This window comes from Gopherus flavomarginatus, chromosome 3, assembly GCF_025201925.1.
Source record: "Gopherus flavomarginatus isolate rGopFla2 chromosome 3, rGopFla2.mat.asm, whole genome shotgun sequence".
NCBI lineage: Eukaryota > Metazoa > Chordata > Testudines > Testudinidae > Gopherus > Gopherus flavomarginatus.
Window position 1 is genome coordinate 30,256,770 of NC_066619.1, and position 14,769 is coordinate 30,271,538.

The 14,769-nt window shown below is 42.7% G+C and overlaps 1 protein-coding gene across 1 annotated transcript in view; it reads right to left on the reverse strand.

Moving 5' to 3' along the window:
* OXCT1 (3-oxoacid CoA-transferase 1) overlaps positions 1–14,769 on the reverse strand; it is a 154,901-nt gene that overhangs the window by 108,075 nt on the left and 32,057 nt on the right. Inside the window, exon 4 of the mRNA XM_050947017.1 lies at positions 8,155–8,290. Coding sequence (XP_050802974.1) covers positions 8,155–8,290 — 136 coding nt within the window. The remainder of the gene's footprint in view (positions 1–8,154; positions 8,291–14,769) is intronic.

A 14,769-nucleotide genomic window follows, 5' to 3' on the forward strand; every position in this document is an offset into this window, starting at 1 on the left:
CTGTATTTGCCTAGTTCATCGATAAGGATATCATGCGAGACTGTATCAAATGCCTTACTAAAGTCTAGGTATACCACATCCACTGCTTCTCCCTTATCCACATGACTCGTTATCCTATCAAAGAAAGCTATCAGATTGGTTTGACACGATTTGCTCTTTACAAATCCATGCTGGCTATTCCCTATCATCTTACCACCTTCCAAGTGTTTGCAGATGATTTCTTTAATTACTTGCTCCATTATCTTCTCTGGCACAGAAGTTAAACTAACTGGTCTGTAGTTTCCTGGGTTGTTTTTATTTCCCTTTTTATAGATGGGCACTATATTTGCCCTTTTCCAGGCTTCTGGAATCTCTCCCATCTCCCATGACTTTCCAAAGATAATAGCTAGAGGCTCAGATACCTCCTCTATTAACTCCTTGAGTATTCTAGGATGCATTTCATCAGGCCCTGGTGACTTGCAGGCATCTAACTTTTCTAAGTGATTTTTAACTTGCTCTTTTTTATTTTATCTTCTAAACCTACCCCCTTCCCATAAGCATTCACTATGTTAGACATTCCTTCAGACTTCTCAGTGAAGACGGAAACAAAGAAGTCATTAAGCATCTCTGCCATTTCCAAGTTTCCTGTTACTGTTTCTCCCTCCTACTTATACTTACAACAAAGTATTTAGTGTTTAAACTTTAATGCATGCAGCAACTTACAAGCTTTCCATAATCTCACTTATAATATCTTAAATATTACCTTAAAGCATGTGATAAAGTATTTGCTTTATAATTGTAATAAATGTTTGACTTTAAACTGTCAGCCTGTCACCTGCTCATTAAGAAGGCTATCAAAACTAAATGGGCCATTGTGGGACATCACAATGCAAAGACTTTGTTAACTGTTCCTTCGCGCACATGAAGAAGTTATGTGCAAAAGAGATCATCCCATGAGTTTGAATTCTGAAAGAAGGAAATAAAGATACTGAACAAGAAAATTTTTCACCTCTTTGGCTGTTTGAAATCTTACAGTGCTGGAGTTATGCCACCTTTCAGAACCACTGAATAAGTCATTTGTGTATATATGTTTGCTTGCTTTAACTTGTAAGTAACTCTTTCATTTCCTTTTCCTAGTTAATACATTTTTAGTTAGTTTATTACAGGATTGGCTACAAGCATTGTCTTTGGTGAGAGATTTGAGGTACAAATTGACCTGAGGTAAGTGACTGTCTCTTGGGACTGGAAGCAACCTGAATGTGATATGATTTTTGGTGTGTAGCAACCAAGTCCAGCTTGCATGGGTGACAACATAGATTGGAATGCCCCAGGGGACTGCCTATGACTCCACAGTAAGACTGTTATAGTGTGCTTCAGGAGTTTACATTTGTTATTGGGTTGGTGAAATCTAATTATAGAACATACAACCAACTTGGAGTGACTGCCTGGCTTTTTGACAGTCTGCCCTGAGGGTGGCACTCCAGGCAGCATGACAGTGATATCCATACAATCTATTGCATTTAATACGTACCTTTATCTACCTCTTTTCCACTTTGCAGCTACTCTACCTCTACCAGAACTACTAGCATTCAAAAGCCTGTATCAGCTACAAACAATTGTTTTCAGTTAGTTTGTTTTAAAAGTAACTTGCCAGAGAAATGTATCCTTCTTTCCCTATCATCTCTACCAAATTATATTAATAGACTTACAGATTTTAAAGCAAGAATGGATCATTGTTGTGATCACTTAGTCTGACCTCCGGTATCAAAGCAGACATTGAATTTCTCCCCGTAATTCCTGTATCAAGCCCAGTAATTTGAGGTTGAACTACAACATCTCTTTTAGAAAGACATACAATCTTAATTTAAATATTTCATGTGATGCAAAATCCACTACATCCCTTGGCAAGTTGTTCCAGTGTTAATGAACCTGTTACTGTTAAAAACTTGCATCTGGTATACCCAGTATCACACAACTCTCACATTTGAGAAGTTTGTTAGCTCTTCAGGTTGGCGGTACTGGTCACAAAGTGAGAAGGGGAAAGTGGACTGCTTGAGAGTTTGGGTGGGAGGTATTCAACATAGAGGATAAACTAACTTTGGTAGCTGAGGAAGTGGCAATAGCCAGAGCTTTTCTGGGCCAGCCAGTCGGGTAGAAAGGAATGCTGGATGCTTCTCCATCTCTAGTGTTCAGACAAGCAGCATTCTCAGTAGCATAGAGCCAAGAGCAACTGCGCACTCTATATGTACCTGGGGAACACATAGTTAGAGGGCCTATTGCAGCCTTAATTAATAACACCCTTCATTCCATGTGTTATGTCTTATCCTTTGAAATAACACAGCATATGTTTTAGTGACTAGCCGCATGTTTTAGAATTATGCAGTCAGTTCTACAATACAGTAACTCCTCATTTAACATTGTCCCACTTAACGTTGTTTCAGTGTTACGTCCTGCTCAATTACGAACATGCTCATTTAAAGTTGCGCAATGCTCCCTTATAAAGTCCTTTGGCTGCCTGCTTGTAAGATTCTGTGGAAGAGCAGCGATTTTACAAGGGAGCATTGCACAAGTTACACTTCTCTGCTTCTCTCCTTCCCTCCCAGAGAGTCCTAATCACCACCAAACAGCTGTTCAGCAGCGCTTAGGACTTGGGGGGAAGAGGGGATGTGGCGTGCTCCGGGGAGGAGGTAGAGTAAGGACAGGAAGAGGTGGGCCTGGAGTGGAGTGAGGACAGGAAGAGGTGGGCCTGGAGCATTCCCTGCAAAATCTGAGCCTGTTCTCCGGGGAAGCTGCTGCTGCAAAGGTGCTTCCTAGCGCCCTTGCCTGCAGCGAGCCATGCCTGTGCGGGGTAAGCCAGGGGCACTTCCTAACCACAGTACAGTACTGTACAGTATATAATGCCTTTTGTCTGCCCTAAAAAGTTTCCTTGGAACCTAACGCCCCCCACCCCATTTACATGAAATCTTATGGGACAATTGGATTCATTTAACATTGTTTCACTTAAAGTTGCATTTTTCAGGAACAGAACTACAATGTTATAGACTCATAGGTCAGAAGGGACCAATCTGATCATCTAGTCTGACCTCCTGCACAAGGCAGGCCACAGAACCCCACCCATCCAATTTTATAACAACCCCTATCCCAGGACCGAGTTATTGAAATCCTCAAAAATGGTTTGAAGACCTCAAGCTGCAGGGAAACCACCAGCAAGCGACCCGTGCCCCACGCTGCAGGGGAAGGCGAAAAACCTCCAGGGCACCTGCCAATCCGCCCTGGAGGAAAATTCCTTCCCGACCCCAAATATGGCGATCAGCTAAACCCTGAGCATGTGGGCAAGAGTCACCAGCCAGCACCCAAGAAGGAATTCTCTGCAGCAACTCAGTACCCATCGCATCCAACATCTCCCCGCAGACCATTGAGCAGACCTGTCTGGTGGTAATTCAAGATCAATTGCCCAAATTAACGATCCTATCATGACATCCCCTCCATATACTTATCAAGCTTTGTCTTAAAGCCAGGAAAGTCTTTTGCCCCTACTACTTCCCTCGGAAGGCTATTCCAGAACTTCACTCCCCTAATGGTCAGAAACCTTCGTCTAATTCAAGTCTAAACTTCCTAATATCCAGTTTATACCCATTCGTCCTCGTGCCTACATTAGTACTAAACTTAAATAATTCCTCTCCCTCCCTAACGTTAACCCCCTTGATATATTTATATACAGCGAGCATATCCCCCCTCAGCCTTCTTTTGGCCAGGCTAAACAAGCCAAGCTCTTTGAGTCTCCTTTCATAAGGCAGTTTTTCCATTCCTCGGATCATCCTCGTAGCCCGTCTCTGAACCTGTTCCAGTTTGAATTCATCCTTCTTGAACATGGGACACCAGAACTGCACACAGTATTCCAGATGGGGTCTCACCAACGCCTTATATAACGGTACTAACACCTCCTTGTCTTTGCAGGAAATACCCCGCCTGATGCATCCCAAAATCGCATTTGCTTTTTTAACAGCCGTATCACATTGGCGACTCATAGTCATCCTGCTATCAACCAGTACCCCAAGGTCCTTCTCCTCCTCCGTCGCTTCCAACTGATGCGCCCCCAACGTATATCCAAAATTCTTATTATTAATTCCTAAATGCATGACCTTGCACTTTTCACTGTTGTATTTCATCCTATTTCTATCACTCCAGTTTACAAGGTGGTTCAGATCTTCCTGAATAGTATCCCTGTCCTTCTCCGTGTTAGCAATACCCCCCAGCTTCGTGTCATCCGCAAACTTTATTAGCACATTCCCGCTCTTTGTGCCAAGGTCAGTAATAAAAAGGTTAAATAAGATCGGTCCCAAAACCGATCCTTGAGGGACTCCACTGGTGACCTCCTTCCAGCCCGACAGTTCACCTTTCAATACGACCCTCTGGAGTCTCCCCTTAAACCAGTTCCTTATCCACCTTACAACTTTCATATTCACTCCCAGCTTTTCCAATTTAACTAACAGCTCCCCGTGCGGAACCGTGTCGAACGCCTTACTGAAATCTAGGTAAATTATATCTACCGCATTTCCTTTATCCAAGTAATCCGTCACCTTCTCAAAGAAGGAGATCAGATTGGTTTGGCACGATCTACCTTTAGTAAATCCGTGTTGCAATTCGTCACAATTACCATTGACCTCTATGTCCTTAACTACTTTCTCCCTTAAAATTTTTTCCAAGACCTTACATACTACAGACGTCAAGCTAACAGGCCTATAATTACCCGGATCACTCTTATTCCCTTTCTTAAAAATAGGAACTACATTAGCAATCCTCCAGTCATACGGCACAACCCCCGAGTTTATCGATTGCTTAAAAATTCTCGCTAACGGGCTCGCAATTTCATGCGCCAGTTCCTTTAATATCCTCGGATGGAGATTGTCCGGGCCCTCCGACTTCGTCCCATCGAGCTGTTCAAGTACGGCCTCTACCTCAGTTGCGGTAATATCCACTTCCATATCCACATTCCCGTTTATCATCCCTCCATCATCGCAAGGTTCCTCACTAGTCTTATTAAAAACTGAGGCAAAGTACTTGTTTAGATGTTGGGCCATGCCTAGGTTATCCTTAACCTCCATTCCATCCTCAGTGTATAGCGGCCCCACTTCTTCTTTCTTTGTTTTCTTCTTATTTATGTGGCTGTAGAACCTTTTACTATTGGTTTTGATTCCCTTTGCAAGTTCCAGTTCAATGCGGCTTTTAGCCTTCCTCACTTTATCCCTACATGTTCTGACCTCAGCAAGGTAGCTTTCCTTACTGATCCTGCCTTCCTTCCACTCCCTGTAAGCTTTCTGCTTTTGTCTAATCCCCTCTCTGAGTTGTTTGCTCATCCAGTTTGGCCTACAACTCCTGCCCATGGTTTTTTTCCCCTTTCTCGGGATGCAGGCTTCCGACAGTCTCCGCAGCTGCGACTTAAAGTAATTCCAGGCCTCCTCCACATTTAAATCCACTAATTCCTCCATCCAATCCACTTCCCTAACTAATTTCCTTAACTCTTTAAAATTAGCCCTCGAGAAGTCAAAAACCCTAATCCCAGATCTACATTTGTTTATCCTTCCACCTAGTTTGAACTGAATCAGCTCATGATCACTCGAACCAAGGTTGTCCCCTACCACCATTTCTTCTACGAGGTCCTCACTGCTCACCAACACCAAATCTAAAATGGCATCCCCTCTGGTAGGTGCTTCAACTACTTGATGAAGAAATCCATCCGCTATCACATCTAGAAAAATCTGACCCCTATTATTCTTGCAAGAACTCGTCCTCCAGTCTATATCCGGGAAGTTGAAGTCCCCCATAATCACACATTTCCCCTTTGTGTTTACTTCATTAAAGACATTAAAGAGGTCTCTATCCATATCCCAATCCGATCCCGGCGGTCTGTAGCACACCCCAAGCACTCTCTCAGGGGATGCTCTAGTTGCTTTTTTACCCTGTGTGATTTTTGCCCAGACGGACTCTGTCTTGTCCATTCCATCGCTTCTTATTTCGCTACATTTAATTTCATCATTGATGTACAAGGCTACTCCACCACCTTTGCCTTTCTTCCTGTCTTTTCTAAACAGCACATAGCCTTCAATACCCGTGCTCCAGTCATGAGTATTATTCCACCAGGTTTCGGTAATCCCTATAATATCCGGCTTCACTTCCCGCACTAGTAACTCCAGTTCCTCCATCTTGTTACCTAGGCTCCTCGCATTAGTGTACAGACCTTTTAATTTTCGGCGTTTGGCGTCAGTGACATTCTTTCCCCCATCGTGCACAAACTTTCTACCACCAGCATCACCCGTTACTCTGGTTTCTACTCCACTATTCCTCCTTGGATCAAATCTTGGGGTCGCAAGGGCATCCCCGCTCACTTTGTTTACTTCCCTCTCCAGGTTATATTCTGGCGTGGAGATCTCCCGAACATCTCCCAACCATCTCCCCCAACTTCCTAGTTTAAAGCCCTCTTGATGAGGTCGGCGAGCCTCCATCCTAGAATTCTATTTCCCTCCTTGCTGAGATGAAGTCCATCCTGAGCGAACAGTCGTCTATCCGTAAACGCTTCCCAGTGACCGTACATCCCAAAGCCCTCCTTATAACACCACTCCCTGAGCCATCTGTTGATCGCCATAATCTTGTCACTCCTTCGTCGCCCCACTTTAGGAACCGGCAGAATCCCACTGAAGATCACCTGAGCCTCGATGTCTTTAAGCCTCTTCCCCAGTCTGGCATAGTCCTCCTTGATACAGTCCAGCGAGTAACTAGCCGTGTCATTCGCTCCCACATGAAGGATAATCAACGGATTCTTTCCCGCTCCCGCTAAGTGAGAAGTTACTGTATTAGATCTATACAGGGTCTTATTGATACTCACATTCTAAGTTACGTTTGTACCCAACATCTCTGATTATCCTTTAGTGCAAGAACTGCTATAGCTGGGTTGGGCTGAAGAGCTAACTTGTAAGCATTAAGTTCTAACACAATATATGCACAGTGAAATTTAACACAAAAGCACGACTGAATTCAACTAACTTGTTATGAATGTTTTAAGTTTCACACAGTGTTACTTAAAAATCCAATTTTAACTCCTTTCCACTAGATAGCAGAAGTTACATATTTACTTCTAATCTAATAAACAAAGACGGACCAAATACCCCAACTCAGGGGTTCTCTCTTTTCATATCATGAACCACATCTATAGAGAGAGTCTTCTGGATCATCTTTCCACCCATTCATGTTTGCATAATATCCCTGTACATAACTCCTCCACAAAACACCTTCTTTTCTGATTTTGACATCTGGATCTTCTCTTCTTTTCATGGTCTCTTACCCTCATCTTTGATTACTTCATTTGACCCCTTAGCACTCAACTTCTAGTTTGACTTTCAACCCTGGATCAATGCCAAAATAGCCATTCACTCAACCATGTCATCTCAACACACTGCTCTTTCTTGGCTCTCTCAATATTTTAAATTTTCCCACCCTCTAACTACCATTTCATCTTTTCAACGTTGCCCTACACCCATTACCTTCCCCTGACCCTTCCATGACCCCAATACTTCAATGTCCCTGACTTTATTTCTCACTCTATGTCCTCGCTTCCCAGTTCTTTCCCCAATTACTTCCACAGACTCAGCCATCTACTCTCTCCACTTCACTCACGTTTACTCTCAACTTTTGGCCCCCTTCTCCTGCCATAGTCTGTTCCACTAGCCCTCAATCCCAACTCACTCCCCAAAGCTGACTCTTACTCTCCATGCTGCTCAACTTGTCATTTTGTGTTTTTAAGAATGTAAGTTCTCCTGCGCAAGACCTGTTCCCTCTTGTATGTTTACCTAGCCGACTGCAGGCACTTCTAGAAACAAACAGTGAACAATACAAATAATATTTAATTTCTTATTAAGAAGCTTTTTAAGGTGATTTATCACCAAGTGGTAACAAGAAAAGTTTACACTGCATGATCAGTCATTTCACAACAGATCACCAGCAGTTCACAGGTGGAGAACAACTGCCATGTGTGTTTACAATACACACCTACCTCTATGGAAAATATTAGTGTTGTAAAACAAGAGAAAAGACACCTTAAAAGGAAAACAAGATGAGAATCATCCATTATTACAGACCAAAAAGGCAAACTGACTGATCCCCTTATGGAAACCAGCTTACCTGAGGTGTAAGCTCAACTTCCAACTCTCCAGATAAGTACTGTCGTTCAAATTCTGCGTTTTCTCCAACATAGGATGATACCATCCGTTTTATCTGCTTAGTGTGAAGCAAAAGACCAAGTCCAAAATTGTCAACACTGTGCAGAAAAAACACCAATAATAGTCAAAATCCAAAATACAGAGCACTGTTCCATCTTCAAAACACTTTATAAACATTAACGAATTAACAAGGTACTTGTAAGAGAAGAAATATTATTCTTCCTATTTTACAGATGAAGAAATGGAGGCAGAGGAGCAAGACCCAGTTTTTAGAGGAAGTAAATGTCTGTTCCAGAATTAGAATTAGAATTGAGGAGTCACTGGCACCTTGTGATCAGACATCACCCTCAGGGTGAGAACACTAAGTAAAGTAAACACTAGCTACAAATGACAGCTTAACAATGAAATAACCTTAGAAAACTTCTGCTTCAATTGTTGTCTCACCAATAAATAAATAGACACTAAAGGGCACAACCAGGTCTCTGGTGAATAAAGAGTTAATTTCAGATCATTTTGGATTTCCCCTTGCACAGATGCTCAAGGAAAGGACAATAAGAAACAGGGGAGAGGCAGGTCTCCGAGACCAAGGTCGTAGGGTGGGCTGTACTCCAAACAGGGGTGTTTTTCCTATTTTATTTTCTGATTATAGTAAACATTTTACTTTCTTGTGAAACCCACTACTCCTTGAGGAAAAGATAGGGCTGCAACCGAGGTTTTCTTCAGTGAGTCACTCTGCCAGTTTATGTTGTGATTTGCATTTAGAACCAGCATATGCTATTTTTGCCATAGAAGTATATAATCATGCTAACGTTCCCGATGTCACTATTTCCATTGCATCCTCTACAGCTGCTGCCATTTCACCCTCTCTACTGGTGGGACAAGGGTATGTGATGAGACTTCCATTACAGAGTGAGCTGACAGAAGGAAGAGGTTTCAGTCTTACAGACACAAGATTAAGATTTAATTTAGAAAATTGGCAATACAGACAGAAAATAGCCGAAGGAAGCTTACCCTCACGGCCCCAATCCTGCACTGTATAGCAGCAAACTGCTCCACCCACCCCACTGACTTTAAACAGGGCTCTCTGTAGGTCATGGACAGACTATTGCACATGAATGAGGCCCAAACTTTCCCTAAGCCTCAAAGCTCTCCAAGACCCAGCACCCCTTCTTCCCACAAAGAAGCAAGTTATAAGAAGTTCTTTCCGCAGCTGCTCATAAAGACAGCATTAGAATTTCAGTGGTTGTTTACTGCACATTTGTAACAAGGTACCTCCCTGTAAGCTAACAATGGACAATATTTGCTGTATGCCCTCAGATTTCAGGATAAGAGATAGAGAAAACCTATAAAAAAAAAAACTTTTGATGGGACAAATCCAGATACACAGCACACTATAGCTGAGTATGCAAGTTTGCAATATGCAGAGCCTCATGGAAACCACCAGTATATGATACATTTTTAACTCAAATGCAACTTAGGGAAAACCAATTGGAATTATCCATTATCTTAGACAGAAAGTAGAATTCTTTTAATCCTCTCATAAAACAATCTTTCTTTGTCCTTCAGTGACACGGGCAATTATATAATGTAAAAAAATAGGGGACCATTTCAAAGGCACTGATTAAAACAGCCACAATTTATTCTGGACTTAACTTTGCCACTGGCATACCTGTTGTCTTGAAAATTTAAACAAATTATTTGTTTTCAGCTACAGAAACCTATACCAGTCCCTATCACCGAGTTAGTCTAATTCATTCTCTGGCTGACATTAAAAGTCAATTATCTCTACATCAATAATGCCATTAGGAGGCATATGTTGGATTTCTCTCCCTTCCATTTCTTCCCCTTCTCCTCCCTTCACATTAGAGAAATTATTGTTGTAAACATCCCAAAAGCCAGGTTTAGCTAATGACCATCTGCAAAGAGGTCAAAATGGATGCAAGGAAGATGTTCTGATGAACGACAAAAATCAAATGTCTGCTTTACAAAATATATGCTGCAGCTTTCTGAGCTCAGAAAAGAAAAAACATGCTTAGAGTTATGATGCTAGACTAAATGAAGAGATCAAGAGGGACTCACTTGTTTTGCTAGTTCAGATAACATTAATCAAAAGAAGTAACACCAGAGCCTGACCAAACCAGGCTTTATCATCTCTTAATACTGTGGAGTATTAGGTATCTTATCAAAGAAGATACATAACTGGCCTCATTAATGTTGTCACCTGGACATCATATTAAGGAGCCAGAATCAGCAGTGGGTTAACAAACACGGGATTTTCATTTTTGAATTTTAAAGAGTAAATGCCATCTCTTATTTATTGACTTCTGAAATTTAAATCAACACTTGTTGTAATTTGTATAATTATAAAACTGATTAATCTTGCTGTGACGTTGTACTCCATAATGTTTTATGGAAATATGCTTATGAGTGTAAATACGATGTAACTGGAATATGCTTTATGCAAAAGGTCTCTTGTAGAGTATCATTACAATCATTACCTACTGAATATATTCATCCTATTTGTATGAATGTATCATTCTTGTATCTGAAGCTAGAAATATGAAGTACAACTCCGAGGTCCTACTGTAATTATGCAAAGTGTGGGCTATCAATGGTGGTTTAGAATCTTGATGGCTCCCATTGTCTAGGACAATTGGCTGTAAATGGCTCTTTACTTGCAAACCTTCTGGGGTACATGCAGACCAGCCCTGGAAGAATGGAGAGGGTCTTACAGTGACATGTGACCATGTCACATGATACTGGAATCCATCTTAAGCCTGATGCTTTTCCATTTAGAAGGAGGGGTGGGGACCCAAAGAGACAAGATTTCTGCCTTGTGCCAAAGCTATAAAAGGGGGTGGAACAGAACAAAGGAGTTATGAGAAAGCCCTTGCTTTTCTCCTAAGATGGCTGCTGGAACTAACAAGGACTGTACCAGGTGAAAGGATTGGGCCCAGGAAGGAATCTAGTCTGTGAAAGACGCTAATTGGAACATCTCTGAGGGTGAGATTTACCTGAAATCAGTTTTTTAATGTATTAGGCTTAGACTTCTGTGCTTTGTTTTATTTTGCTTCGTAACTGAGTTTGTTCTGTCTGTTATTACTTGGAACCACTTAAATCCTAATTTTTATGCATAATAAATTCACTTTTGTTTATTAACCCAAAGTGATTAATAACTGGGGGAACAAACAGTTGTGCATGTCTCTCTATCAGTGTTATAGAGGGCAGACAATTTAGGAGTCTACCCTGTATAAGCTTTATACAGAGTAAAACAGATTTATTTGGGGTCTGAATCTCATTGGGAGCTGGGCATAGATGAGCTGCTGAGCAGTTTTTGGTTAAAGTCTACAGCTTTGGTGGTGTAGACAAGACCTGGGTCAGTGTTGCAGCAGGCTAGCATGTCTGGCTCAACAAGGCAGGGTTCTGAAGTCCCAAGCTGGCAGGGAAAACAGGCTCAGAGGTAAATTCAGCACATCAGGTGAGGAGTCCAAAGGGGGTCTCTGTGACTGAACCCCATCACACTTGCATTATGCCATTTTTCTGTATATAAAACAACCTGAACAATTATAGATATAACTTTGTATTAACTTTTAAAAATAAAAAATGAAAAAAATCAAGATTGTACCACGAGCACTGTTCCCTCTGTGTGTGTGCGTGCGCGCGCAAAGATCGTAAACACCACGTACACGGCGAAACACCGTGCGCACAAAAATTTGCACAGAAGACATTTTTTACACACGACCTGTCAAAAATTAGAGGGAACATTTACCATGAGATGCACTTCATTAATTTATTCTGACAAATTTAGTAGCAAGCATTTATATCACACTTCACACTGTCACAGAGTTGGGCACATGTGGCCTCATTAATCCACAACAGGGTTATCATAACCTTAGTCCCAGATTTGGACCTTAGCGTCCAAAATATGGGGGTTAGCATGAAAACCTCCAAGCTTAGTTACCAGCTTGGACCTGGTACTTGCTGCCACCACCCAAAAAATTAGAGTGTTTTGGGGCACTCTGGTCCCCCTGAAAAACCTTCCCTGGGGACCCCAAGACCCAAATCCCTTGAGTCTCACAACAAAGGGAAATAATCCTTTTTCCCTTCCCCCCTCTCTGTTCCCAGTCCTGGAAACAAAAGTACTTTCCTATTCCCCCAGAGGGAATGCAAAATCAGGCTAGCAATCCAACACACAGATCTCCCCTTGATTTCTTCCTCCCACCAATTCCCTGAAGTAAAGAAAAACTCCAACAGGTCTTAAAAGAAAGCTTTATATAAAAAAAGAAAGAAAAAAAAATACATACAAATGGGCTCTCTGTATTAAGATGATACAATACAGGGTCAATTGCTTAAAAGAATATTGAATAAACAGCCTTATTCAAAAAGAATACAAATCAAAGCACTCCAGCACTTATATTCATGCAAATACCAAAGAAAAGAAACCATAGAACTTACTATCTGATCTCTTTGTCCTTACACTTAGAAACAGAAGACTAGAAAGTAGAAACTGCTTCTCCAAAGCTCAGAGAAAGCAGGCACACAGACAAAAGACTCAGACACAAACTTCCCTCCACCCAGAGTTGAAAAAATCCGGTTTCCTGATTGGTCCTCTGGTCAGGTGCTTCAGGTGGAAGAGACATTAACCCTTAGCTATCTGTTTATGACACGCCCCCCAAATTGCAGACAGTGGGGAAGCTCACTGGCGGCGATTTCCTTCTAGAACTTTAAAATAAACAGATTACTACAACACATGCACCTTTACATATACTACTAAGTATATAACTAACAGACTTCTACATTTTAAGAACACTTTTTAACTACTGAATTCTGGGAAACTCTCACGGGAGAGTGCATCAGCTACTTTGTTAGAAGCTCCTGTGATGTGTTGAATTTCAAAATCAAAATCTTGGAGAGCTAAACTCCAACGAAGAAGTTTCTTGTTGTTCCCCTTGGCAGTATGAAGCCACTTTAGTGCAGCATGGTCAGTTTGTAGTTGGAACCGCCGTCCCCAAACATATGGGTGTAGCTTTTCCAGGGCGTACACAATGGCATAGCATTCCTTTTCACTGACTGACCAGTGACTTTCCCTCTCAGACAGTTTCTTACTGAGAAACACGACAGGATGGAAGTTGTGATCTGTTGCTTCCTGCATGAGCACTGCTCCTATACCACGCTCAGATGCATCTGTGGTTACTAGGAATGGCTTGTCAAAATCCGGGGCCCTGAGCACAGGGTCAGACATGAGCGTTGCCTTAAGTTGGGTAAAGGCCTTTTGACACTCATCAGTCCACTTAACTGCATTTGGCTGGGTCTTTTTGGTCAGGTCGGTCAGTGGGGCAGCGATTTGGCTGTAGTGGGGTACAAATCGCCTGTAGTATCCGGCCAAGCCTAAGAAGGATTGGACCTGCTTCTTGGACCGTGGGACAGGCCACTTTTGGATAGCATCCACCTTGGTCTGTAGGGGGTTTATGGTTCCTCGACCCACCTGGTGCCCCAGGTAAGTCACTCTGTTTTGGCCTATTTGACACTTTTTGGCCTTAACAGTTAGTCCTGCCTGCCTGATGCACTTAAAGACCTTTTCCAGGTGTAGTAGGTGTTCGGGCCAGGAGTCTGAAAAAATGGCCACATCATCGAGGTAGGCAACTGCAAATTCTCCCAGTCCAGCTAGTAGACCATCTACCAGCCTCTGGAAGGTGGCGGGTGCATTTCGAAGGCCGAAAGGAAGGACATTGAATTCATACACCCCCGCATGGGTGACGAATGCTGACCTCTCCTTGGCAGGTTCATCTAGCGGTACTTGCCAGTACCCCTTGGTTAAGTCTATTGTAGAGATGAACTGGGCACGCCCCAACTTCTCCAATAGCTCATCGGTGCGTGGCATTGGATAGTTGTCCGGACGAGTTACCGCATTTAGCTTACGGTAGTCCACGCAAAAGCGTATTTCCCCATCTGGTTTGGGTACCAGAACCACTGGAGATGCCCATGCACTGGTAGATGGGCGGATTATACCCATCTGTAGCATGTTCTGGATCTCCCGTTCTATAGCAGCTTGGGCATGAGGAGACACCCGGTAGGGTGGGGTTCTGATTGGGTGAGCATTACCTGTATCAATGGAGTGGTATGCCCGTTCAGTCCGTCCTGGGGTGGCTGAGAACAATGGGGCGAAGCTAGTGCACAGCTCCTTGATTTGTCGCCGCTGCAGACGTTCCAGGGTGGTTGAGAGGTTCACCTCTTCCACGCCACCGTCTTTTTTCCCGTCGTAGTAGACACCGTCAGGCCACTCAGCATCATCTCCCTGGACTGTAAACTGACAAACCTGTAAGTCTCTGGAACAAAAAGGCTTGAGAGAATTAACATGGTACACTTTAGGCTTTAGGGAGGAATTGGGAAATGCTATGAGGTAGTTTACAGCTCCCAGGCGCTCTTGGACCGTGAATGGCCCTTCCCATGATGCTTCCATCTTATGGGCCTGTTGCGCCTTCAAGACCATAACCTGGTCTCCTACCTTGAAGGAACGTTCTCTGGCATGTCTGTCATACCAGGCCTTTTGCTCTTCTTGAGCATCCTTTAGGTTCTC